At 49.1% G+C, this 26,164-nt stretch overlaps 8 protein-coding genes across 10 annotated transcripts; 6 read left to right on the forward strand and 2 right to left on the reverse strand.

Annotated features, from left to right (window-relative positions):
• Nucleotides 1-934: 934 nt before the first annotated feature.
• ACO1_1 (Aconitate hydratase mitochondrial) lies at nt 935-4,353 on the forward strand. 3 transcript variants are annotated; one of them, XM_066116499.1, is made up of 6 exons: nt 935-1,411; nt 1,478-2,120; nt 2,220-2,288; nt 2,474-2,530; nt 2,588-3,894; nt 4,004-4,353. In XM_066116499.1, exons 1-6 carry the CDS (start codon nt 1,298-1,300, stop codon nt 4,169-4,171), a joined length of 2,358 nt encoding a protein of 785 aa, XP_065978381.1. In that variant the 5' UTR covers nt 935-1,297; the 3' UTR covers nt 4,172-4,353. The 3 variants fall into 3 exon arrangements, with proteins under 3 accessions (XP_065978381.1, XP_065978382.1, XP_007808021.1); XM_066116500.1 differs by having other exon boundaries at nt 935-2,120; XM_007809830.2 differs by having other exon boundaries at nt 2,474-3,894.
• A 173-nt stretch (nt 4,354-4,526) lies between these two features.
• On the forward strand, nt 4,527-6,801 carry J3458_001049 (uncharacterized protein). Its single transcript, XM_066116501.1, has one exon. The coding sequence runs from the start codon at nt 5,069-5,071 to the stop codon at nt 6,659-6,661; it is 1,593 nt and encodes a 530-aa protein (XP_065978383.1). The 5' UTR covers nt 4,527-5,068; the 3' UTR covers nt 6,662-6,801.
• A 1,061-nt stretch (nt 6,802-7,862) lies between these two features.
• On the forward strand, nt 7,863-8,550 carry J3458_001050 (uncharacterized protein; the record flags this gene model as incomplete). The annotated part of the gene is made up of 2 exons (XM_066116502.1): nt 7,863-7,929; nt 7,991-8,550. The coding sequence occupies 2 exons, from the start codon at nt 7,863-7,865 to the stop codon at nt 8,548-8,550; spliced, it is 627 nt and encodes a 208-aa protein (XP_065978384.1).
• A 408-nt stretch (nt 8,551-8,958) lies between these two features.
• SDS23_1 (cell separation during budding) lies at nt 8,959-11,216 on the reverse strand. Its single transcript, XM_007809832.2, has 3 exons — nt 10,510-11,216; nt 9,967-10,430; nt 8,959-9,890 (listed from the first exon to the last, which is right to left on the reverse strand). The coding sequence occupies exons 1-3, from the start codon at nt 10,903-10,905 to the stop codon at nt 9,254-9,256; spliced, it is 1,497 nt and encodes a 498-aa protein (XP_007808023.2). The 5' UTR covers nt 10,906-11,216; the 3' UTR covers nt 8,959-9,253.
• Nucleotides 11,217-12,526: 1,310 nt separating this feature from the next.
• Nucleotides 12,527-16,678, forward strand: PSE1_1 (importin subunit beta-3). The gene is made up of 6 exons (XM_007809833.2): nt 12,527-12,872; nt 12,931-13,150; nt 13,215-13,390; nt 13,478-13,909; nt 13,976-16,047; nt 16,110-16,678. Exons 1-6 carry the CDS (start codon nt 12,690-12,692, stop codon nt 16,315-16,317), a joined length of 3,291 nt encoding a protein of 1,096 aa, XP_007808024.2. The 5' UTR covers nt 12,527-12,689; the 3' UTR covers nt 16,318-16,678.
• A 694-nt stretch (nt 16,679-17,372) lies between these two features.
• WC1 (blue light receptor) lies at nt 17,373-21,701 on the forward strand. The gene is made up of 2 exons (XM_066116503.1): nt 17,373-20,787; nt 20,843-21,701. Exons 1-2 carry the CDS (start codon nt 17,968-17,970, stop codon nt 21,188-21,190), a joined length of 3,168 nt encoding a protein of 1,055 aa, XP_065978385.1. The 5' UTR covers nt 17,373-17,967; the 3' UTR covers nt 21,191-21,701.
• Nucleotides 21,702-22,226: 525 nt separating this feature from the next.
• J3458_001054 (uncharacterized protein) lies at nt 22,227-23,252 on the forward strand (the record flags this gene model as incomplete). The annotated part of the gene is made up of 3 exons (XM_007809835.2): nt 22,227-22,568; nt 22,645-22,860; nt 22,952-23,252. Exons 1-3 carry the CDS (start codon nt 22,390-22,392, stop codon nt 23,250-23,252), a joined length of 696 nt encoding a protein of 231 aa, XP_007808026.2. The 5' UTR covers nt 22,227-22,389.
• Nucleotides 23,253-23,537: 285 nt separating this feature from the next.
• J3458_001055 (uncharacterized protein) lies at nt 23,538-25,823 on the reverse strand. The gene has a single exon (XM_007809836.2). The coding sequence runs from the start codon at nt 25,676-25,678 to the stop codon at nt 23,579-23,581; it is 2,100 nt and encodes a 699-aa protein (XP_007808027.2). The 5' UTR covers nt 25,679-25,823; the 3' UTR covers nt 23,538-23,578.
• Between the last annotated feature and the right edge of the window lie 341 nt (nt 25,824-26,164).

The raw sequence follows: 26,164 nt of genomic DNA on the forward strand, positions 1-26,164 counted from the left end.
TATTCTACGAGTGGCTTCACATGCGCCGTTCTCTGGGAGAACTTAGAAGTGAAATACCCGTCGGCGACTATGCAGGTGGACGAGCCACTCTTGCCACTTAGCTGCCAACAGGTAATACAGCAAATTTGGTAGTTTGTCATAATCGGATTCCTCACAGAACGGGGCATCGGTCGCCGAGGCCAAAGCTCCGAGTAGCTCGCAAAAACGAGTGTCCTCGTGCGGTGACCGAAGGATCCAGCCAATGCCGAGGTCTGGAACTCACGATTTGCCAACGACTCATGAATGGACAAGCAGCAGCGGTCTGCCGATGCCACACCAGACCAGCCTCTGCGAGGGGACACACCGCGACCGCAGCCGCAGTACCACTTGCGGCTTAAAGAGTAGCCGACCGGAGCCGAGTTGCGTGCTCGGAAGAAGGGCATCGGAAGCGCCTCTAATGAGACCAGCTCCCACGACGAACAACACGCAATTTCCATTAGCGATGAAATATTACGCAGTACATACCATGTATGCAGGGAATAGGTGTCAACTGCCTCGAGCTCTACCGAGCGTGGTATTCTTTGCACGGCGACGGTAAGTAATTGCCATCAATACACAAAGCTATCAATGCCTTGCCATCCATGAGGTCAGTAATTACGGTTGATACCAGACATGCACGGAGCTGGATGCCCCAGCATTGACATGTGCTGGCCGACTGCCCCAGTCCAACCCCAGGCTGCCTGGTCAGCAACAGCGATGCCCAGAAGCCAAACGGCTCAGTTGTGTTTGCAATTTCTTAATTTTTTGCCCTGGCCCTGTTTTCCATGCCCTCTCGTTCGCTGGGTGGCGCGGGGCCTCGGGGCAGTGGAGGTCTCAGCACCGCATGACGGAACGCAGACGTCGTGGATTATTATCTCGACGCTTGTGACTGGCTGCAGCACCAGACGACCCCCGTAGCAACACCACGTTCCCTACCCGGCCTGGCCGCGCAGTGGAATCCGCAAGCCAACGCTTCTATGCTTGTGGCTTTGTGTTCTCTCCCATGCAACCTTCACCTTTAACCCTGCGGCTCCACATCACGCCTGTGCTCGGTAACATCTGGCTCTAGCCTGGTTCCTGTTCCCGGCCAAAAACACCTCTCTCCACCTTCGTGGCCAACCTTCTCTCTTACTTCTCTTTTTTCTTAAACCACCTCCACGTCCTCTGCATTCCTCCACGTACTGGCCTCCGAGTTTGACTGACCTTGGAGAGCGGCCAAGTCGCTTTCATCTAGCTCAGACCCTCTCCCCTCTGCCTCAATTGGCCCATTACCTTCAACATGCTTGCCTCCAGACAGGTTCTGGGCAACTTGGCCCGGGGCCGCGTCCTGAATGGCGCTTCTAGCAGTCTTCGTCGCATGGCGACGGTCTCTGATTTTTCACTTGACAAGAAGGTACGAAAGATGGCTTCTCCGGATGGTTTGTCTTGCGACTAACACTTGCAACCTGTGTGTATATAGGTTCGCCAAAACATCTGGGAAGACAACACCTTTATCAACTACAAGAAAATGTCCGAAAATCTGGCTGTCGTCCGCAGCCGCTTGAATCGACCGCTCACATATGCTGAGAAGATCTTGTACTCTCACTTAGACGACCCTCACGGTCAAGACATTGAGCGCGGCAAGTCCTACCTCAAGCTGCGACCAGATCGTGTTGCCTGCCAGGATGCTACCGCACAGATGGCTATTTTGCAATTCATGTCCGCTGGCATGGAACAGGTTGCGAATCCAACCACTGTTCACTGCGATCATTTGATTGAGGCACAGGTCGGTGGCGAAAAGGATCTTGCCCGTGCTATTAGTATTAACAAGGAAGTTTACGACTTCCTTTCTTCTGCCTGCGCCAAATACAATATCGGTTTCTGGCGCCCTGGATCTGGTATTATCCACCAGATCATCCTCGAGAACTATGCTTTCCCTGGTGGACTGCTTATTGGAACTGACTCCCACACTCCCAACGGTGGCGGTCTCGGCATGGCAGCAATTGGCGTCGGAGGTGCTGATGCTGTCGATGTCATGGCCAACCTGCCATGGGAATTGAAGGCTCCTAAGGTTATTGGTGTCAAGCTTACAGGCCAACTATCTGGCTGGACAGCTCCCAAAGGTCAGTGAATAGCACCATTGCATATGTTATTTTAAATGCAACCCCACTCTATTTCATGCTACTCATGCATATCTGAGTACTGACTACGCGTGAACATAGACATCATTCTCAAGGTCGCCGACATCTTGACCGTCAAAGGCGGCACTGGTGCCATTGTCGAATATCATGGTAAGCAGTCCTGTATGAGATGAGAGAGAAGGAAAAGTCCCCTGGGCCCACGCGGCTATTTCTGCCCCTGTTTATAACAAGGCGTTCGCCCATGATACTTCTCTCTCTCCGACCCCCTTTCACTTCAAGTTTCATTTTTAGATAGCACAGAATTCTTGCAACTAACACATTAATGTCACTTTCAGGACCTGGCGTAGACACTATCAGCTGTACCGGCATGGCTTCGTGCGCGAACATGGGAGGTTTGTTTTCGATTATCACCCTAGTTATCTGGCGACTGTGCACTAATGAGGAATTAGCTGAAATTGGAGCTACTACGTCCGTTTTCCCATTCAACGACCGAATGTACGACTACCTCGCAGCTACCAAACGCAAAGACATCGGCGACTTTGCGCGTGGTTATGCATCAGAGCTGCGTGCTGATGAAGGCGCTGAATACGATCAACTCATTGAACTCAATTTGTCAGAACTCGAGCCTCACATTAACGGTCCTTTTACTCCTGATTTGGGCACCCCGATCTCAAAATTCAGCCAAGCTGTGAAGGACAATGGCTGGCCAGAAGAGCTCAAGGTCGGCTTGATTGGCTCCTGCACCAATTCATCATACGAAGATATGTCCCGCGCGGCGTCTATTGCGCGAGATGCGTTGGACCACGGCTTGAAAGCCAAGGCCGCCTTTACTGTAACTCCAGGATCTGAACAGATTCGTGCCACTATTGAGCGAGATGGACAGCTCAAGACCTTTGAGGAATTTGGCGGCATGGTTTTGGCAAATGCCTGTGGTCCCTGTATCGGTCAGTGGGACCGTCGGGACGTGAAGAAGGGCGAAGCCAATTCCATTGTGTCTTCGTACAACAGAAATTTCACTGGCAGAAATGACGGGAACCCTGCTACTCATTCTTTTGTTACCTCTCCTGATCTTGTAGTCGCTCTCACCATTGCCGGCAGCCTGCACTTCAATCCTCTCACTGATAAACTCAAGGACAAGGACGGCAACGAGTTTCTCCTGAAACCTCCCACTGGAGACGGGTTGCCCGTCCGTGGTTACGACCCTGGAAATGACACATACCAGGCACCTCCCAAAGATCGCGTGGGTGTTACCGTGCAAGTTTCGCCAAGCTCCGATCGTTTGCAGGTCCTCCAACCCTTCGAGGCTTGGGACGGAAAGGACGCCAAAGACATCCCGATCTTGATCAAGGCGAAGGGGAAAACTACTACTGACCACATCTCCATGGCGGGCCCTTGGTTGAAATACCGTGGCCACCTGGACAACATCTCCAACAACATGCTCATTGGCGCCATCAATGAGGCTAATGGTGAAGCGAACAAGATCAAGAACTTTACAACGGGTGAGTGGGACGCGGTCCCCGCCGTCGCACGCGACTACAAAAAGAAGGGCATCAAATGGGTGGTCATTGGTGACTGGAACTACGGCGAGGGTAGTTCTCGTGAGCATGCCGCTCTGGAGCCTCGCCACCTTGGTGGTCTTGCCATCATTACCCGCAGCTTTGCTCGTATTCACGAAACAAACCTAAAGAAGCAAGGAATGCTTCCTCTTACTTTTGCTGACCCAGCTGATTACGACAAGATCAAGCCTGATGACAAGGTACTTGCAAATCTTCCCCACCCTGCCGTTGACGATTTATTTCGCCTCGTTCCTTGCTCTCCGGAAACCTCTTTGTGAATGAGTTGTACCATACTGACTTGTTGGACAGGTTGATATTCTCTGCACACAGCTCGCCGTTGGCCAGCCTATTACCATGGTGGTCCACCCCAAAGATGGCAAGTCTTTCGAGGTTCCCCTACAGCACACATTCAACGAGGCTCAGATCGAATGGTTCAAGAATGGAAGTGCCCTCAACACCATGGCTAAGGCCGCCTAAAAACAGTGTACAATTAGGGGCGGGGGAGATGTATTATTGGCGTCGTGGTTGAAGTATACTAGAATACCTATGTAATGGAAATTGAAGGAGCAGTGTCTAATACTGTACGATGATAGAGCTGCAAATCTACGCCGTGATTCAAACATGTTCTTTACGTCTAGGCGCCACTATCTATGCCGTTGGGGTGGAGCGACGTACGTTGACAATAGTGACAAAAGCCCCTAGAGGCTTAAGGTTTAATGTTGCCACCTGGTCGGTGCTTCGCTTATGTCAGCCAAAAATGGGTCTCTGATGGAACATCTGGTTAGCTTCGATTAGGAACTCGACGTCGTCGTCGGAGTCGACGACGTCAGGACTGCCACGGGCCCCTGAGAACTTCTTCAAGCCAAGGAGATGCGGCCAGAGTCACAACGTACCTACTGAAGTGCCTACCTCTTACAGGTATCTAGCCGTTGAAGTTCCGTACTTGTCTTCCTATATAGACACAACACGGCGCCTACAACTTGCTTCGCGCGTTGGCTTCATATACACCCCCTAACGGCCTAGGGTATAACTACTTCTTTTCGAGGTGGCCAACTCCTTATCGAACTGTGTTCACCGTCTACTTCCAGCGAACGTCTTCGGCACGGCACTCACTCGCCCCGGTCCATGTTTCACTCTTCGAGATGCATTCTTTCCTTCATGACGAGTTCATCTCCACAATAGCAGCTCTATCACAGCTTCCAGTGATTCACTGCGCTATCATTCAGAAAAGATTGATCTCATAAGACTAAGGCAGATATCTTCGCTACAACTTCGAACATCCAACTGACTACGACCGTCTGCCAAAGCGGGTTCCATTGGCCCGTTTTCTTCACACCGACAATCCAAGCGATACACAGGTTTCCAAGGAGCGTGATGAGCAACCCGCAAAGCAGCTTTTCTGTCAAAAATAACTATCACGTTCCCCCAAAAACACCCGGACAAGACAGTGAGGACTATGGGAACAAGCCACAGGGCTTGCCACCAAAGCTAGGCAACTTCCAAAAGCTGTACGAGACTCGACCGTTGGCCGTGACAGATCAGCGGGGAACGGTTACTTCTTATTCATCAGCAGCTACCGACGCAAAAGTGAATGAAGTCATCGACTTTAATGACTTGGCACAACAACCATTTACGGACCAAGTGGCGAAACTAGGAGATTTTCAAAGATTGCAGATTCACCTCCATGGTCGACATCCCGTCCTTGGTAATAATACCTTGAAAACTAGACAGCAGCTCAGTGCGGTTGGATTTGAAACAGCACCTGCGAACTGGTCGATCGGCGACAACGCTCAGAAATGTCATGGTAAAAAAGTGTGTGATGCCACAATAGCGCCACAGAACCCTCGGAGTCGCCCCTCCTGTTCTTTCTCCTGTAATGAATATCACCATCCGCAGGATACTGAGCGAACTCCGTTTCATCACTTGGTTTGTGTCGCCCAGGCGACAGATAGTTCTCTTTCAAATGATAGCTGCCTAGCATCCGGCCTCGAGCGTAATGCCAAGGCTCAACTTGGGCTTCTTTCAGCGACTTTCCACAATCCAAGAAGAGAACCAGATCGCAACCCTGGCATTCTTTGTCCGGGATACAGCAATCCCCGGTGTTCAATTCTGTCAACTGCCAAGACATGTAATAGAACGGCCAACATCGCCAGGATATTGTCGTATAAATTCGACAAAGAAGGGCCAGTCACCTCTATCCTAGGCGTAAAGTCTACCTTGGACCAGCAGCATGAATCATTGTCATTGAAGCTAGTTCCACTCCGAGCCGTAGATACCACATTGGCAATGCAAGATGACCAAACAGCCAGGAACGGAGTACACATCTTCTTAGATATGTCAAACATCAACATAAGCTTTCACAGTGCTTTAAAGGGCAAGTTCTCAATTGAGGGGCATGCTCGTTTTGTGCCGCTACCTCAACTGAATTTACAGTTTCTCACAGAAATTCTTGTTCGTGATCGGAAGATTATAACTCTCAACGCAGGCTGCTCTGTTCTGCCTCATCGCCACGAGCCTCGATTTGTTCAGGAACTCCGAGACTTGGGCTATCGTGTCGATCTTAGAGAGAGAAAACGAGCAAATGAACCTAAGAGAGGGGCAAATGATGATTTTAAAGCTGGAGAAGCGTCTTCTTCAGACGAATTGGTCTTCTCTCGCAACGGCGGTCGTTATGTAGAGGAGTTGGTGGACGAGACACTACAAACCCGTATCGCAGAATCAGTCATGGAATTCTTCAAGGATCAGGGCACACTTGTGATAGCAACAGGTGATGCACGACCAGCAAAGTATTCAGACGGATTCTTTGCCTATGCTGAAAGAGCCCTGAGAATGGGATGGAATGTGGAGGTGGTGTCGTGGAGGGCCAGCCTATCGTCCCATTGGAACAGACCAAATTGGGTTGAACAATGGAGCGGACGATTCCGAGTCATTGAATTGGATGACTATATCGACCATCTCCTAGTATGAAGATTTTTGCTGCATAACACTGCTGCTGTACTTGTCAATATCATAGACTTTAGAGCTTAATGCAGCGCTTTTCGAGATTTTCAAACTACAGTATAAATCAGGCTGGCCATGTTTAGACCCAGTTATCTCCCTCTTTCGACGGTATGAGCTCACTCAGCGGTCTATATCTTGCTACATCGAGATACTATTTACTCTCAAGAACAACACTGTATTCCAGAGTATTGGGCCGCTGATAGCTTTATTGCGGCAGAAGATTCATGCAGGAAGTATTTTTGTTTCTCCATTCTCCGTGTCATTGGTTCGACCCGTCCGGTCTAGCCGAAATCTTCCATTCTTGCGATATCATAAATTCGCTCTTTCAAATGCAGATATACAGCTCTTCACAGAATACCAAACTTACTATCTTCTAGCAAAAATCACATGCAGAACATAGCTTTCTTTGGCCTTCATGGCTAGGCATTCGTCCATTGTTCGCCTACTTGTTATCGCGACTTGACATGTGTCGTTATAGTCAAATATTTTCTGTCTCTATACACCTACTTATCTCATTTAGTGCGTAAATGGAATCAGAATACTACTCACATTTAACGTACAAATTGAACTTGCGGTACTGGCAATTGAGCATTTCGCCGGATCTAGTATTGCATGTCTCACTCAGAACCTAGAACCTGTCAACTTGCCACCACCAGACGTAGTCTATCTTTGGCATCCACTGTCTCACTACCTAGGTAGTAGGTCAAGCTACATTCCCAGTCCATCGTTGTTTATTGCTTGTTTCCATGCAACACAGAGAACATGATGAGATTCGCTGGCTGGAGTTTTGCGCAAAAACCTCAAATGTTCGATCGTCTGACGTCCAAAATGTACGGGGCAACCAGCAGAGTCCAAGGCCGGTCGTAAACAAAAGCTCTCCCATTTATTATTACTCGATGGCGTCTCTCGAAAAGGTTGACCGGCACTATGCCGTTGATCTCAGGTCGTTGACAACCGAGCATCACTTGCCGAGCCGACAAGTGTAATCCGGCCTTTGCCTTTGGACAAAGACAGTCGCTCTCCTACTGGCGATTCTTTTGGCGTAGGGCTGTGAGGCGTTCCTTTCCATCATCCTTCAGCTGGAAGAGAGAGTTAAATTTCTGCTGAAATAAGCCCCTACCTTAGCATTGATAGTCATTTGGTCTTCCCCGACTGATAGGTCGAAGTTATGTCTTTGACAACATTAATTACACTGAGCTTGGGCTTGTTGTCCTTTGCTGCTGGGAAGCCTGGTGGTAAATCTTCCTCATTTAGCTTAGTTGTTGCAGGCAGGTTATGCTGATATTCACTACACAGGAAAAAATTATGCCTATTCAATAGCCGATGGCGAGCCTTCAACTTCCGGGTTATTTGGCGTTTCATATGCAGCATATAGGTCCGACCAGAACTGCAAGTCTCAGCAAGATGTTGACGATGACATCCAGAGACTGGCAGGTTACTATTCCTTTGTCCGAGCCTACGGCACAGACTATGACCAAGTTCCTATGCTGTATTCTGCAGCCAAGAAACATGGAATGAAGCTCTTCTTGGGTATACGGAACCCGTCCTCTGTTGAAGATGAGGCCAACAAGATCATTTCTGGAGTTGACGGTGACTGGGATATGGTGCACACAGTTAGCGTTGGAACCGAGCGGGTCAGCAGCGGTGAGACATCTCCCAAGAATGTGACTTGGTCAATGAGCAAGGCGCGGTCGATTCTCCGAGAAGCGGGTTACGATGGCCCTGTGGTCATAGTAGATACCTTCACGGCGGTTTTAGCCCATCCGAGCTGCGTGACGAGTAAGACTACTGTGCAATCAATGCACATGCCTTTTTTGACGGCACGATTGATGTGTCGCAATCTGGGGAATGGTTGAAAGACACCGTAACCAAGGTTCAATCTAGGATTGCTGCAAACAAGAAGTTGTGGTTACCGAAACTGGTTGGCCAATGCAGGGTGCCACGAATGGACTTGCAGTTCCGGGTTTGGAAAATCAACAAGTGGCTTAAGATGCCATCAGGGAAGAATTTTTTGATTGGCCAGGAGATGTGATTCTATTTTCTTCTTTCAATGACTTGTGGAAACAGAAGAATGCTGCAACTTTTGATGCGGATCGGTTTTGGGGCATCGGCGGCGGGGTTTCTTCATGCGATCAGTAGCCCACACACGAGCCTTTGCTTTTTATAGAGCAGACCCGGTCTGTACAATATTTTCCTTACACATGATTCAACGTGATGAGAAGGTCACGGTGGTTTGCTACCGTTGCTGTAATTATCGTTTGCCTTGCTCGTCATTCACATACCGTGAGGTGTGCGGCATGCGGCACGCATAACATATATTCTCGTAATGAAACGAATACGTAAGGACAAAATGGTTCATGAGGGGCCCGACAGAGCTACAGAAAAGGTCAATAAGTAAACTAGTCCTTCCTGGCCTCAAGGCTAAATTCATCCAGCGTCTTGAAACGCCCAGCCTTGTCAACTCGATATGTATGAATCGTAGCCACCAATACAAGTAAGCATTCTCAATTTCCCTGCGCGTCCCTCCCTGCGTATACACCATATTGTCTTAACAGACAGCTAGTGACGAAAGTCGAGGCTCGGCCTTGAGGAATCCAAGCTGGGGCGAACTGAGCTGCTCGAGCTTCGTCGCCGCCTTGCTCGCTGCTCTGAAGGATCGGCAGGATGCAGTCCAGTGTACTTGGCGAATATATTAAGGACATCAGTCAAAGACAACACTCCACTCAGTTTCCCAGAGAGGTGCGCACCAGGCATGGCGGACGCAGGCACTGCACCAGAAGGCACCGCTGATGTAGGGGCTGCCACCGGAGCTTGAGGCGTGCTGACCACGCCATGCGACCCCATCAAGGGAGTAGCTGGAGCTGATGGCGAGGGTGACGCAGATTCCACCACCCACATGCGATGTGAACGTGTAGCAACCAGTTTGGCGACGGTGTGAGCAAGCGTAGAATACGTGTTCACGAAAAAAACGGGAAACGTATCTCGACCCTTCTCTACGCCCCGCTCATTCAAAATAACAGATATGAAATGCATGCACGATCCGTCAAGGAGAGGTGCACTAGACGCAGATATAAGATGGCGGACATCCTTGGTTGAGATATTGCCAACCACGTTCTGGCCGTTGTCAACGACTGCAACACTGCTTAATCCCTCGTTGTTCATGAGGATAAGAGCCTCCGAAAGAGGGGCATCCGAACTATGTGTTTGGTTAGGTTTGGTGCTCGAGTTTCCAATTTTTGGCGGATACAAAAGGAAATGGGAAAATCACTGACTTGACAGAGATAACTTGTTGTGCTCCTACACCCAGATCTCGTAGCATGATAGGGTACAAGCGGTCAACGGCAGGAAAGTTGACACCCTCGTTCCAGAAAAAATCAATCATCAGAAGCTGACTCATAATTCCTACAACATTGCCGAGTGAATTTGTAATAAGAATGCGATGGATTCCACTTCCTAGTATTTCGATAGCTTGGGCCAGATTGCCATTTGACGGAAGTCCGACGAGTGGTTCCTGTCTACACAGGGGCTGTATTTGTCGCATAGAGATATTCTTCCCCTCCCGAGCGTTAAGCATTATATCGTTATATAGCTCAACTTGATGTGCCTCGGGCTTTGAGAGGCCAACAACGACTAGAAGGTAAGCGTTGAGATCCGAGTAGTCAAAGGTGGCCAGAGCAGCGGGCAAGGAGCTGGATTCCCGCACAAGGACTACATTTGTCTTGCTTTTCAACAAGGCCTATATTGATGATTAGCGATTGCAACTAGTTAGGAAGCAGCACCGCGATTCAATCGGGATAACAAGGACGTATGCGTACCATTGTAGCCTCTTCCACACTACTGTCCATGTCAACCCATTTCACGTCGTCCGGTGAAACTAGCTCTCCGACTGTTATTTCAACCCATTCCTTTCCAGCAAACTTGGGGTTTGTATGCCTTTGCCCCGATGGAGGATGGTTCAACAGCTCTTGAACTGCCGCCTGAGTGAAGGAAGGGTGTCGATGGCGGGGGGATGGAGGAACATTTCGGAGGTTCTCTGCGAAACTTTGCCGGTGTGCAGACTTGTTTATATTGCTTAGTGACGGTGTTCTCTGTGGCGGACCTTCGTGATTAGAACCGCCGGAATGGCTCGGGTCAATGCTTGCTTGTCTCGGGGAACCAGAATCTCCTAACGCTTCCCCCCTTCCTTGAACGGAGCCAGGAGAAGGATCCATGAACAAAAGACAGTCCCAGTTGATGAGCTCTACGGCCGTCCAGGGTCGGGCAAGGTTGTTGTTATAGGTGAAGTTCGGCACGATAATATCTCACCCGTGGAGCAACTTCGACCACCATGTATGTGTGCAGGGCTCAACGAAGCGAGGTCACTATTATGATTGAGGGAAGAAAGGAAGGAGTCGCAACTTTTTGTTGCAGATCACAGGATTGCGTCTAACAGGAAGCTTTATGAGCCCTCTAATGGTATATCGAGTTGTCGGGACTAGCAGCTAGTTATCCGAACACGTCGATGAGGGTCGGTCTGTGGCGGGGGTGGGGATATTGGGGATAAAATTACAGTTTGCGGTGACGTCGCCAATGGGAGCCGCGGTTGGTCAAGACTGGGCACTCAGGGTACCCTAGGTACCTACCTACACGTAGGTCCCTGCGTATACTTATGCTCCAGACATGTCAAGCAAGGCAATTCGTTGTCACATCCAACGCATAATTAATTTCTAGCGTCGATACTATGTATGCTGTGGTGTGCCGCTGGCAGTGGTTTTATGGTATGGAGTAGATCAACCTACCAGACTTACTCCGTACCTGTAGCGGAAGTAATGGGCTTGTGTACAAACAATTACTTTCCAAACATCAATTATGCCAACTTCTGGCACAAACTGTGTCACCACTAGGCCGCTACCTGCCTTGAAGCGTTTGCTAGCGTCCAGTCATTTGGGCTCGCAGCATGCAGGTATCCAACTTGCCATCAATTCCAATCTCGGCAGGATTTTGGTGCATCATCCTTAAAAACATTGCGCCACCATTCTCTCACACACCTGGTTTGGCCGTGTCCCCCCACCCTAAACACCGTCGTTAAAGCCAGATTGGATTGCCTGCTGGTATTATGCGGAGTAATGTCGGCAGTGCCAATGTTCCCTCAACGAATTGGGGATGCCGATCACAGGCTATCAAATCTTTTGGCGGCCGGCCAGCCTTAACAGCACGTTGCGGCGTGCTGGTATTTCACCGAACTCGATATGCCGGAACTCGAACTCGCGGGATCTTGGAGCGCGAGGTACAACCCCGGAGGGTAACCACTGCCCTTTTGCGCTAGCCTTTAACAGGTCAACGAGGACATGCCGTGTCTTTTTTTTTTTTTTTTTGGGTGTTGGATGGCCAGAGCAAGATAATGATAACTCCTCTGTCGGGTCAGGCAGTGGCCGGTTTGGTGTGGTTGTTTCGAATACTACGTACGTATACTAATAAGACATCCGTCCGACATCAGCGAGATGTCGCATCAGGCATCTGTCGCCTGTCATTGCTCTACCTTCCTAGGTACCTAGGTATGTAAGTACTGGTAGATTGTTCCTTTTGCCTACCCGGGTAGGTACTAGGTAGGGTGCTGAGTCTTAAGTAGGTTGCGCATCAGGTTGACACGATTGCTGTACTCCAAGTGCCCCTGATATATGTACCACGCACGTGTACACTTACTAGTAGTTACAACAGCTTTTATTGCGTTGCGTGGGACTGTCTATTAGGTACCGGGCCCTTTCTTAATGCTCCTAGCCGCAGAACCCAAAAACCAGCCCACACCACCCGCGTCTTCCCCTCCCCCACTTTCTCTCTCCCACGAAAAGTTGTGACCCTTTGGAGGTGGTCGTGATTTTCTTCCTAGCCCTCCCTACTCCAACATACACCTGGCCTCGATCTAACGCGCGTACACGTGTCTTACACAGATATCGCCAATACTCAAAAGACAAAGTTTCAGGCTGCAAGGCGCTTGCACCGCCCTGCCGCCGCGATCATGTCTCTTCTATCCGCCGATGTCCATGCCGAGCTGACTCAGTTGCTCCAAGCACTCCAGTCCGCCGACAATGCCACTCGATCTCAGGCTGAAGAACATCTTCAGAATAACTGGACCAACAGCCGTCCGGAAGTTCTTTTAATGGGACTTGCTGAACAGATACAGGGTGCTGGAGATAATGCCGTACGTGACCTATGCCATTCGCTTCTCTTGCATCACTTCTCTGATGTTTTGTTCCCAGGCTCGATCTTTCGCAGCAGTTATATTTCGTCGGATAGCCTCTAAAACCCGCAAAGTAGAGTCTGGAAATAATGTGGATGTGTTCTACTCATTGGCTAAAGATCAAGCCGCTGTCATTCGTCAAAAACTCCTGGAAACACTCGGCGCGGAACCTGATCGAATCGTTCGCAACAAGATTAGCGATGCAGTTGCGGAGGTCGCTAGGCAATATACAGACAACAGTGAGTATACAAAGGAATGCAGAAACCTCCCCTTTCCCGGAGCTAATTCTAAGTCATGGGATAGACGACTCCTGGCCTGAACTTCTGGGGGCGCTCTTCCAGCTCAGCCAGGCTCCGGAGGCGGAGAAGCGAGAGAACGCATTTCGAGTGTTTAAAACGACGCCGGGAATAATCGAGCGACAGCATGAAGAAACTGTGCTTCAAGCGTTCCAGAAAGGATTCAAAGATGATGCCGTCATGGTATGTGACAAACATGACTACATATGATGTGAAGGCAAAGTAGATATGACGAAGAAACGAGGAGTGGAAAGCTAATGATTCGGTTAGGTTCGCCTTGCCGCCATGGAGGCATTCGCATCCTTTTTCAGTACCATCACCAAACAATCCCAGATGAAGTACTACGCCCTGATTCCTGACGTCCTCAACGTGCTTCCGCCCATCAAGGATTCGCAAGATTCGGAAGACTTGAGCAAAGCCCTATTGGCTTTGATTGACCTAGCAGAAACGGCTCCTAAAATGTTCAAACAACTATTCCAGAATTTAGTCCAATTCAGCATCTCAGTCATCCAAGACAAAGAGCTGGACAGCATTTGCCGCCAAAACGCCCTCGAACTCATGGCGACTTTTGCCGATTTTGCACCGTCTATGTGTCGAAAAGATCCCTCTTACACCAACGATATGATCACTCAGTGCCTGAGCTTGATGACCGATTTAGGTGAAGACGACGACGATGCTGCGGAGTGGCTGGCTTCCGATGATGTAAGTGGAGCTATTCGTACATGATCGCTTTTTTTGGACTGCTCTGACCTTTATATTCTGCTTCAGCTTGACCAAGACGAAAGTGACCAAAACCACGTGGCGGGCGAGCAGGCCATGGATCGCTTGGCAAATAAACTCGGGGGGCAGACCATCCTGGCCCCAACCTTTAATTGGCTTCCCAGAATGATGAACTCGATGGCATGGAGAGATCGTCACGCCGCTCTGATGGCCATCTCTGCGATATCGGAAGGATGTCGCGAATTTATGATTGGGGAATTGAGCCAGGTATTGGATTTGGTCATTCCAGCCTTGCAAGATCCTCACCCTCGGGTCCGTTGGGCAGGCTGCAATGCCTTGGGGCAAATGAGCACAGATTTCGCCCCCAAGATGCAAACAGATTTTTACGACCGAATTTTGAAAGCTGTCGTGCCAGTCTTGAACTCTCCGGAGGCCAGAGTCAAGTCCCATGCCGCCGCAGCTCTGGTCAACTTTTGCGAGGAGGCGGAAAAGTCAATCTTGGAGCCATATCTTGATGATTTGTTATCTCATCTCTTTCAGCTCCTTCAGAGCGAGAAGCGCTATGTGCAGGAGCAGGCTTTGTCTACTATTGCTACCATCGCCGACGCTGCGCAGGCCGCTTTTTCTAAGTACTATGACACGCTGATGCCACTTCTGGTCAATGTACTTCAAAATCAGAGCGAGAAGGAGTATAGACTCCTTCGTGGCAAAGCCATGGAATGTGCGACCCTAATCGCTCTTGCCGTTGGCCGGGAACGACTCGGTCAAGACGCGATGACTCTCGTCAACTTGCTTGCCAACATACAGACTAACATTACGGATGCAGACGACCCGCAAGCACAGTATCTTATGCATTGTTGGGGCCGGATGTGCCGTGTGCTTGGCTCAGACTTTGTACCCTTCTTGGACAATGTCATGCCGCCCTTATTGGAGCTAGCTATGGCAAAGGCTGACATTCAGCTGCTTGACGATGATGAGCAAGCGGAACAAATGAACGGAGAAGACGGCTGGGAGTTTGTCCCTCTCAAGGGAAAGATGATTGGTATTCGAACGAGTACCATGGATGACAAACACATGGCGATTGAATTGCTGGTCGTTTATGCGCAGGTTCTCGAAGCAGCTTTCGCCCCCTTCGTTGCGAACATCATGGAAAAGATTGCACTCCCTGGCCTGGCATTTTTCTTCCATGACCCCGTCCGGTATATCTCAGCCAAACTGGTTCCACAGTTGCTAAGCTCATACAAGAAGGCATATGGATGCCCTTCCAACGAACTTGCGGGTCTCTGGGCGGCTACAGTCGGTAAACTTCTCGAGGTGCTGAGCGCTGAGCCTTCTATTGAGACCCTAGCTGAGATGTACCAATGCTTCTATGAATCCGTGGAAGTAGTTGGGAAGGATTGCCTCACCTCTGTTCATATGAATGGATTCATAGATTCAGTTCATTCGACAATCGAGGACTACCAAACCAGAGTTACCCAGCGAGCCGAGGAAAAGGCAGGGGCAACGGCAGACGATGTTGAAGACGAAGCCGAAGAGATTGAAAGGGAAATTGAGGATGACCAAACTCTATTGTCGGACATGAACAAGGCATTCCACTCTATTTTCAAGAACCATGGAGCAGCATTCCTTCCTGCCTGGGAAAGATTAATGTCCACCTACGAGAGCTTCCTGAATTCGACAGATCCAACGCAAAGGCAATGGGGTCTTTGCATCTTGGATGATGTCCTCGAGTACTGTGGACCTGAAAGCAATCGGTATGCTAATTATATCACACAACCTCTGATTGACGGCTGCCGAGATCCATCTGCAGCTATCCGACAGGCTGCCGCGTATGGTATTGGCGTCGCAGCACGTCACGGAGGAGCACCATGGACACAGTTTCTGGGAGGCTCAATACCCTATCTCTTCCAGGTTACTCAGGTTCCGGAAGCCCGAAACGACGAAAATGTATACGCTACAGAGAATGCATGTGCTGCCATAGCCAAAATCCTTCATTACAATGCTGGTAGCGTGGGGGATGTCCAAACTGTCGTTTCGCAATGGGTTGAAACACTCCCTGTCACCAATGACGAGGAGGCAGCCCCGTATGCTTACGCATACCTCGCCGAATTGATTGACCAGTAAGCAAACTTGGAATGACAGAGGAACTCATTGCAGTATACTGACCATATCACCTTGCTAGGCGTAATCCTGTAGTTTTGAATCAAGCAGGCAAGATATTCGTTTTTGTGGCACAAGCTCTGGAAGCAGAGGCGCTACAAGGACAGACGGCTAGTCGGGTTGCCTCTGCAACGAAGGCACTGCTTACGGCGACAAGTGTCGATCCAATGCCCCTTTTAAGTCAATTCTCCCCTGAAGCACAACAAACAATAATGGGTAATTTCAACTAAGACTTGGATGCAAATGTGATCGAATGATGTAGCAGAAGATGGACAAGACAAAGCTGCGCAAAGTCTCTAACGCGACGGCATGCGTAGAATATTTCAAATGACGTCGGGGGAGCAAACTACTTTGGTTCCCTTCATCTTGCATAATGCACTAGAGACACCATGCTTGAAGCAAATGCAAGAGAATGAGAAGCTGTATGGGAACGGCTGGTCGGGGCGGACTAGGATGGGTGGATGATGACATTTTACTTGGCTTGAGGACTATAGACTACGAATGGCATCATTGTTTGCCTTGAAGTGACTTACAAGCAAAGCAAAGCAAAGCAAGGATTCCAGATACAGAATTAAGAGGAAATGAGTTTTATGTGCATTCTCTGCTTATTTCTACTTCAAACTGTGCAATCAGTGACCGGACCCGCAAACTTTGCTTCTACTAGTACGATGCCTCTGTGGAGAGGCAGAAAGGGGCAAATGATGTACGCTGTACAAACTGTTCAAACAGGTCTCTCTCCTTGAGATGTGGATATATTCCGAAGTTGAAGAAACCCGCAGAGCTTGTTGCGCCTCTGCTGTTAATACCTAGGTAGTAGGAAGATCTGGTTCTAAAGACGACAAGACAAGTGCCGGGAGTGCGACCAAAAAGTGCCAGGCACGTGCCCAAGTGTTTGTCCAATGTGATGACTTGTTAGTGGCACCAGATGTGTTGGTTGGGCTCCCAGACGTGTAGCTGTCGAGGAAATAGTACGAAAGCTCTCGAATATGTCCAGTGCAAGTAACTACTACGTTAGGTACTTAAGTACCTAGGTATTAGTAAATAATATTGGTAAGATACCTGCAAGGTGCCTACGTACCTAGGTAGGTACCTTAAGTATGCAGAAGCAAATGGAGACCAGGCAAGAGGCAAGAGGCAAAAGGTCACCATCACAACTAGGATTTGACAACCCAACAAGCTTGCTGACACTGGCTGACATGTGCAATGGCTTAAATATTACGCGGAAGGTACCGATCCATAGCCAAGTTGATTTTTATACACGGCGGGGCCGCGGGCTTACTAGCGACATACAATTAACTACATTTTGCTGGAGAGTCTAGATTGTAGTGCCAATGCACGCAACCGAGTGTTCATTGAGCCGACGGGTGAAGAGAGGACTGATTGATGGCCCACACCTGCCTGCTGCATCCGTGACTTTGAAGCGCCTTCACCTCACCCCCTCACCCGTCTTACTTCCACAGCCAAGTGATTAAAGTATATTCCAACTCCCAACACCAGCAATTACGCTCCCGCCACGCAAAAGATACCGTTAAGAACAATTTCCATCAACCCGTAACGTCCGACTCGACGTTGTGTACTTGTTACCAGAATTCTTGCTGTCGCCGCTACTGTATCCCTATCCAATCCACCCGACTTTGTCCTGGAACGCACAGAGAACCCTTGGCAAGGAAAGCCATCATTTCTGTCATCAAGTATTGGGGCTATACGGAGGAGAAGCTTTCGCGGGGAAAACTTTTCGGGGACTTCGGTTTTATTCAAGTTCGCCTTCCTATCGAGACCGTGAAGATATCCGGGGGGGGGGAAGCTGCCCATCTTGACTGCTGTACCCGTCCCGTTGAAAGGGCGACGGAGCCACATTCGTCTTCCCAGATGCTGTTACCATGGATGACTACTACGAAACTAATGCGCTGCCTCCCCAGGAGGTGCAGCGTCAAATGCCACAACACCTCGAGGGGCAGCAACAGCCGCAGCAGCAACAGCCGCAGCAACAGCAGCCGCAGCAGCAGCAGCAACAGCAGCAGCAGTCCTCCGGCAACGTCATCGACATGATCAATCGTTCATCGGTATCAGGCTCGCAAATGCCTCTGCAACCGCCACCGTCCGCGATGCCACAACTCATACCGAACCAACCGATGATATCAGGGGACTCTCTGGATGATATCATAAGGAATAATCACACTGAGATGCACCGCCGAAAGAGCATGCCCCATGCTTACGGAAGTCCCCTTATGCAAGACGAAAACCCTCGGCGAATGTCTTCTATCGCGGCCTCTGAGGATGTCATGGCTTTTGACCCAAGTCAGCATGACTTGGGAAACTTCCAGTTTTCACAGCCCGTTGGCTCATCATTTCATGGCATCAATCCAAGTTTAGAAATGACAGATCAGATGGGAGGTTTTGTTACCGATGCGGCTGACTACTCTGGAATTTCGGCCGACCTGATCGGTCCTATGAATCCACCTCCATTCGGCAACGTCGAGTTGAGCCAGATGACGAACGAGCCTTCACTATCACTCTTCCCACCATCGCCTGTTCCTGGAGCAGCGTCTGGGGCGAGGTCCATGAACAGTGCGTTTGCTTCTGGACAAATGCCCGACTTGAGTGCGACATTCGCGACAGAACCGGCGCCGAGTAGCTCAACTCTTACAACAACTTCGAATACGCTACCCGGCTCTATGGACGACCATCCCGATAGCATGATGCATATCTCGACCTCGCAGTTGAATGCCGTGAATCCACCGGCGGGTCGGGTGCCTGAAACAATGGCTGCGAACCCCGTGTCAAACAACTTGGGGCAACCGTTACCGCATTCACTGTCAGGGCACATATCTTCCGAATCAGCGATCACTCAGCCAAATTCTACATCTGGGCCCACTACCCCAGCCACGATATCAACGCCTCGAGAAAACAAGGAGAAAACAATATACTCCAAGAGTGGGTTTGATATGCTGAAAGCACTGTGGCTGGTGGCCACAAGGAAAGACCCGAAGATTCATCTCGGGGCCGTTGACATGTCATGTGCATTTGTCGTTTGTGACGTCACAATGAACGACTGCCCAATCATTTATGTGTCAGATAATTTCCAGAATCTTACGGGATACAGCCGCCATGAGATTGTAGGTCAGAATTGTCGCTTTCTTCAAGCACCAGACGGCAAGGTTGAGGCTGGATCCAAACGCGAATTCGTGGATGATGGTGCCGTTTATAATTTGAAGAAGATGATTCAAGAGGGCCGTGAGGTTCAACAAAGCTTGATTAATTATCGAAAAGGCGGAAAGCCATTTCTAAACTTGCTGACCATGATACCGATACCATGGGACACGGACGATATCAGATATTTCATTGGATTCCAGATCGACCTCGTCGAATGCCCAGATGCTATTTCAGGACAAGAGCTCGGTGGCGTCAAAGTTAATTACAAGCACAATGATATTGGTCAGTATATCTGGACACCGCCAGCTTCCAGTCAATGGGAGCCAGAGAACGGGCAAACGTTGGGCGTTGATGATGTATCAACACTCCTTCAGCAGTTTAGCCCAAAGGGATTGGTGTCTGATTGGCATAAGCAGTCCTGGGATAAGATGCTGTTGGAGAACACCGATGATGTTGTTCATGTCCTGTCTCTTAAAGGATTATTCTTGTATTTATCCCCGTCTTCGAAGCGAGTTCTGGAGTATGATGCTATTGACCTCGTCGGCAATTCATTATCCTCGGTTTGCCATCCCTCCGACATTGTACCTGTTACACGAGAATTGAAGGATGCGACAGCTAGCACCCAAGTTAATATTGTTTTCAGGATAAGACGGAAGCAAAGCGGGTATACGTGGTTTGAAAGTCACGGGTCATTGTTTGTTGAGCAGGGTAAAGGTAGGAAGTGTCTCATCTTGGTTGGCCGCAAACGACCTGTCTTTGCACTTAGTCGCAAAAACTTGGAGACAAATGGTGGCATCGGCGATAGTGAGCTGTGGACCAAGTTGTCGACTTCGGGAATGTTCTTGTTTGTTTCATCGAACGTCAGGTCGTTATTGGATTTACAGCCCGAATCACTTGTCGGCACAAGCATCCAAGAGCTCATGCGAAAGGAATCTCGCCTTGAGTTCGGGCGATCAATCGAACTGGCTCGTCGAGGGAAAATTGTTACTTGCAAGCATGAAGTCCAGAATCGTCGAGGCCAGGGTCTACAGGCCCAAACCACACTGTATCCGGGTGATGCTCCAGAAGGGCAGAAGCCATCATTTCTACTCGCACAGACAAAGTTGCTGAAAGCGTCGTCCAGGAGTGTTATCCCAGCGACTGCGACGAGCAATAGCAAAGCAGCCTCAACATCATCTCATTCTAACGCGATTCCTGAATTACATTCGGGTGCCGGGCAACTCTCCCAACCGACGGGAGGGACTTTGCCGCCCGGGACACAGGATGCAGCCTTAGCAGCCGAAGACAACATCTTCGACGAGCTTCGCACGACAAAATGCTCCAGCTGGCAATTTGAGCTGAGGCAGATGGAGAAGGTGAATAGGATTCTTGCTGAAGAGCTTGGTGGGCTTCTGTCCAACAAAAAGAAGAGAAAACGACGAAAAGGGGTCGGAAATATGGTCAGAGACTGTGCAAATTGCCATACTCGCAATACACCAGAATGGCGACGTGGCCCAAGTGGACAAAGGGATCTGTGCAACAGCTGTGGACTCCGTTGGGCCAAACAGGCAAGTTTTCCCTGAGCAATTTACAGGTTTACCTTCATACTCATTCCCGTCTTAGACCGGACGTGTGTCGCCGCGGAACTCTTCTCGGGGAGGCAATAATGGCAACGGTGATTCACAGAGCAAGAAGTCTCCATCTCCGATTCATTCATCTCCTTTGCATAAAGAACTTGCTTCTGAGAACTCGGCTTCGCAAACTGTAGCAGCCAAAGGCGACACAGACGAGACCGACAGGCTGAATCCCTCACAGCTAGGCAACCACGTTTCCAACGATGCATCGGAGTCCAACTTGGTTCAAAGACAGACAATGGCGATGCCACCTCCAAGCCAGCCCTCACTTTCGAGTAGTGTAGCAGGCTCGGGTATGACGTCTATTCGTGAAGAACAGGAAGCGAGTCAGTCGTAGACTACATGATGACACGCTGCATTCCTTCTTTCCTTCCTTCCTTTGCTTTTACTTCTACCGCTGATGTAGTTGCCTGTTGCAAGTTTGCACTGTACCAAGACAATGCCAGTATTTACCTGCTCCTCAAGTTTGCAATGCCCTCAGGCAACCCAACTCTATTCAAACTGGTCCAAGACTCTTCTACCTTGCCTCCTTGATACCCCTTCGTCATCGGTATTGGATGGCTGTATGTGCTATCCGCGTGCGGACTACTTAATGAGCTGGTGAATAAAGCTGTTTTTGGTGAAACAATTGGGTCATGGTCGGCTACGGATAAGATAAAGTCATCCTATACATTGACCTATTTGGAAATGTGCTTCACCACGGCGCTCCGCGGTGTGGGATATGTTTTTCTGGCTGGGGGAGCTTTTTGGCATATACGAGGCATTGAGAACTTAGCACATATACGGAGTACGAGAATATACGAAACCAAAGTGCTTCCACTTATTTTCTAATTCATCATATGTCCGGCACAAATTGTCGTGTTGTGCACGGCCTTGTAAATGGCTAGCATCCTACCATGTCTTGCGCCTCTATAAATAGGAATATGATGGAGAGGAGGCAGTGGTATGATCCTGACTTAAACTTGGCGTTACGGCTCTGCTGAGACTTGGCAAAGCCACACGAGTGAGTACATGTATGATGTAATCCCCTCTGGTGCGATAACTCCAATAGAGTATCTGCAGGGATATATATATCCAATAAGAAGCTGAATTTAAAAAGGTACATTTACTTACTATTAAGTGATAATAAGTGTACCCATAAGATAGTAATTTACAAATCACTACATTTAACTTAGTACAGTCCTAGCGCGATTAACGGGTCGCCCTAAGGTCGCCCGCTATCAGCATGGGCATTGTGGAGCTCGCAACCCCTTTGGAGCCTTATCGCACCAGAGGGGCTATAACAAAGCACGGGGCACAGGGTACCAGCAAGGGAGCAGGTTGGGGTTTGCTGCGGACAGTATTAGCCAACCCCACCATAAGCTCCCGGGAGGGGCTGGGTAGATAGAGATGATGCTTCATTCTTTCTTCCCATGATTTGATAACTGGCAAAACCACCAGAGGAAACATCAGGTCAGACTTATACAAAACCCTGACGATTTGCGCTTAAGAAGAGCGACCCTAGGACTGGACTCCCTTTGTTAAAGACGCTAGTTGATGCCTACCACTGTAAGATCATACTGCTTGCTTCCCGAGCAGCTTGTGCAAATACTGACCATCGCGCAAGTCGCCTGCCTAGCAGCTTCACGCGAAACGAAAATGCCGAAATACCATGTCACTCCCCTTTATGGAGGTGCGATTGTTTGCGACATACCAGAGAAGTTTGCCGATGTCAGGTAAGCCACAGAGAAAATCGAAACTGGGACCGAGCCCATCTCTCATCATATCGATCACGGCATAACATGTCCACAGCAAACTACGTCAAGTGCCAGATAACCAAGAAGTATGGATCGATAAGGACGGATTTACCAGCATCATATTTGATATTACAGAGCGAGTTGGCGAGCCGGGACATGGCCCCGAGATCGATGGTCGCGCAATGACGACACACCTAGAAGACATGGTAGGGTCAGATATTGATACTGTAAAGATCTGGAATACCGCAGAAACCGAGTTTTCTCGCCTCGAGTACGTGCCCCATTGAGCAGTGAGAAATATTCGGCTGGGGACATCTGCTTTTTGTAACGTGACTCTGGCTAATATGCGACACTGGGTTCAGGTCGAAACCCCCAGCGTATACGCTCATCGCCACCCAGACCCCCAGGATCGGGCAATCTCGTCAAGGCGGCTCGCCACCAGACTTCACAGCTATCATAATGACTCTATTGCGGCTGGAGAAATACAAATCAGATATTCTCATTACAATCAACGTGCCGCATATAAAAGGGGAGTATGACGAAGACGAGGTTGACCTAGAGCTTGGCAAGCAGGGTAAGCTGATTGGAGATGCCGTGGAATACTCGGCTCGGATCTGGGAATCGCTTAAGATTAAAGACTGGGGGCTATTTGGAGAATCGTAACTTGGATATGAAACGGCAACTACCAGATGCTGTATTCGAAATAGTCTTGCATTGGCTCTATCAACTAGCAGGTGCTGTACAACTGCACATTGTCTCAAACGTACTAGGGCTATTTCACCATTTCACCAGTACGCTGAGACTGAGAGGAAGTTCTTATGGAGAGCTTTCTGGAGTACTGTTTCTTTCGGCAGATTCTTGATCCAGTTTGAAATCTGGTTTAAATACTAGTCCGTATGACCATTAGTATATGAAATCCCTATTGTACAGGCCTAAACGCCACCCTATTGCTTGAGAAGAGTGCCACAACTGCTTATTGCTCCTGTTATTTAATCACCAAGAGTTAAATCATCCATTAATTTGGTAGTAAAATGGGCCTCGTCTGGTTGTTTCCCTATTACTGTGTCCTCTGTTGTATGGGATCTGGCATTCTTCTGCTTCTTCTTCTCATCAGCCCATTTTCCGGCGATCATCTTCAAAATTTCTCGCTGCGGAACATCAGGATTTTCCTGCTTCACCAATTTCATCTGATCCTTCACAAACAGCTGGTATTCGCTTTGCCCTGACGCGCCTTTATTATTTGCGACATTGGCTCTTGGGGCAGGTTTGACTTGCTTGAGCTCGCCTTTGCAGGTCCCGCATCGGTGGCGCTGCGTATCAATACTTCTAGAATGCCTCTTGTACTCCAGTCTGCAATCAGTACACTCCCATTTATACTTGAAATCAATTTCGTAAGCATGCTTGGTGGTTACGTGAATGCCCCTGTGGCCGAAGATACGGGAGCATTTTGATGCCCAGGACTTGAACTCTTTCCCATGGGGATTAGTCGTCAAACCGCTAATCATGAAGGTAGTCAAATGACAGAATTCGTGTGCCAGCACATTAAGAAGCCTGTTTTCATCATCGATGACTTTGTCGGCAAGTTCGATTGAAGCATGGTGTTTATGCATTGTGTCAACAATTGATCCGTCAGATTGCTTAGTTCGGACGGTCTCACGTCGCCAGTTCGCCCGGCCGGCGGTGGTGTGAAGACTTTTGGTCCAGACAATCTTCACGCCATTTGTAGAGTTGGTTAGTTTGGAAATCTGACCGTTTGCAATTTGAAGATCCAGCTCCCGAACAAAATTTTCAGCTATGGCTTGTTTTGTCGCCTCGAATTCCATCTTCTTTCCTTTCCTCGAGACCTCTTTCGACTGGTTGACTGGGCATGCGGATTTGATCTGTTTTTGACGAGTAAGCTCGCAATTCCAGTCGTCAACAAAAGTCTCAGCCAAGGACGCATTTGAGGCAGATCCACGTGGCTTCTGTGGAATAGGCTGATGCTTGCGAGATGAGCTCAGAGTTTGAGGAGGACTGCTAGGTGGTGTGATGAAATCGGACAGCTTATGTTTGGGCTTGGGACCGTCGGCAGTGGACAGCTCATGAGAATCTATCCGCATTTGTTCAAACAAGCTCAACAAGTTCTTGTCATAGGATGGTGTGATAGACTGAATAGGCGAGAGCTTCCCTGGCAGGGCTGATTCATTGTCGAGTTTACTCGATAATACCCTGTTTGGACTCGGAACATTCCCTCCAATTGGCTTCAGCGGTCCTTCGTATCCAGTCTGCTCAGTATTATTATAGTCTGTTGACACAGATGGCCGTTCATAATCAAGTGAATTATTTGTGAATTTGCCAATGCCGGGAGGGAAAGATACAGACGCGGATCCTGGGTCGAGAATGGAAAAACTGCCTGTCTTACGATTATCATCACAGCAATAATCCGATCTATCAACAGCCAAAGTGCTGGTGATACTCGAACTATGGGCTGAGTTTTCCGCAGATGTTTGTTGATGCGACCCGTGATTAAAAAGCTCCTGGTCCAAGGATGATTGTAGAGTCCAGGACATTGTTTGACTAGAACTATCAAGACTCTCTCGTATCCGAGCGGAACCAAATCTCGAGTTTTTCCTTTCTCGCTCTTCTGTCGCTAGTGGAAATAAGCTGCCTTTCCTCAGCACTTCTGAGCAGCCTTTTGCTTTTCGTGTAGGAGAGATGAGACTAAGTGCGTTGATGCGAGCTGGACGAGCTAATGCTGGAGGAGAGTCGTTTTCGAATTCAGTAACCAAGCCCAGCTTTGCAGGAGATTCTCTCATGGTGGTCTGCGAGCGAGCTTGTATTCCATCGTGATCGTGTGCGCTCCATGGCTGGAATAAGGGGTTGGCGGCTGCCTGACCACGTCCACGCAGTCGTCGCATTTTGCGACTTGAGGCTGTTTGGGTAGTTTTAGGTACGAGATCTCTTCTAGTCGGAGTAGAAATACGAGGAACAGAGTTTGTGCACTCAACCTCGGAATTACTACCCTTTTGCCTCGACACCTGCCTCGACCGTATACATTGATGTGGCAATTCACCATCACTCGTAGGCCAATAATCAGCCAACCGAGCCATTTCCACTACGAACTGGAACTGTGTGGGCTGCAAGGTGGGCTGCAAGGGGACAGACAGATTATCGTCTGACCACAAGATGTGTAAACCAAAAGAGACGAATAAGAGCTATTTTCGTACAATGACAAAGAATGCTATGATATGGACACCACATAAGCACCAATTTCTGGTCGAATGCTAGAGTCCGTAAACACAGGCGGTTTATGGAGCAGAAAGGGTTGTCACAGCAACGGAAGTAGTCACGTGCACCTAGATGGGGTTGCTGGCCAATGATTTTCGTGACATTTCTGTGTGCATTTCGGCATGTAAGCATCAATCCCTTTGAATGTGTCAAGGTGCTGCCGCCTTTGTATCTACTCCAGAACACCCTTGTCGAGTATTTCTACTTGTACGGAGTACGAGGCCTAATAAAATATGACCAATGTATCCCCTCTGGTGTGTTAAGGCTCCAATCGAGTATCTGCAGGGATATATGTCCAATAAGAAGCT

The sequence above is a fragment of the Metarhizium acridum genome, assembly GCF_019434415.1.
Source record: "Metarhizium acridum strain ARSEF 324 chromosome Unknown scaffold_1, whole genome shotgun sequence".
In the NCBI taxonomy this organism is placed as follows: domain Eukaryota; kingdom Fungi; phylum Ascomycota; class Sordariomycetes; order Hypocreales; family Clavicipitaceae; genus Metarhizium; species Metarhizium acridum.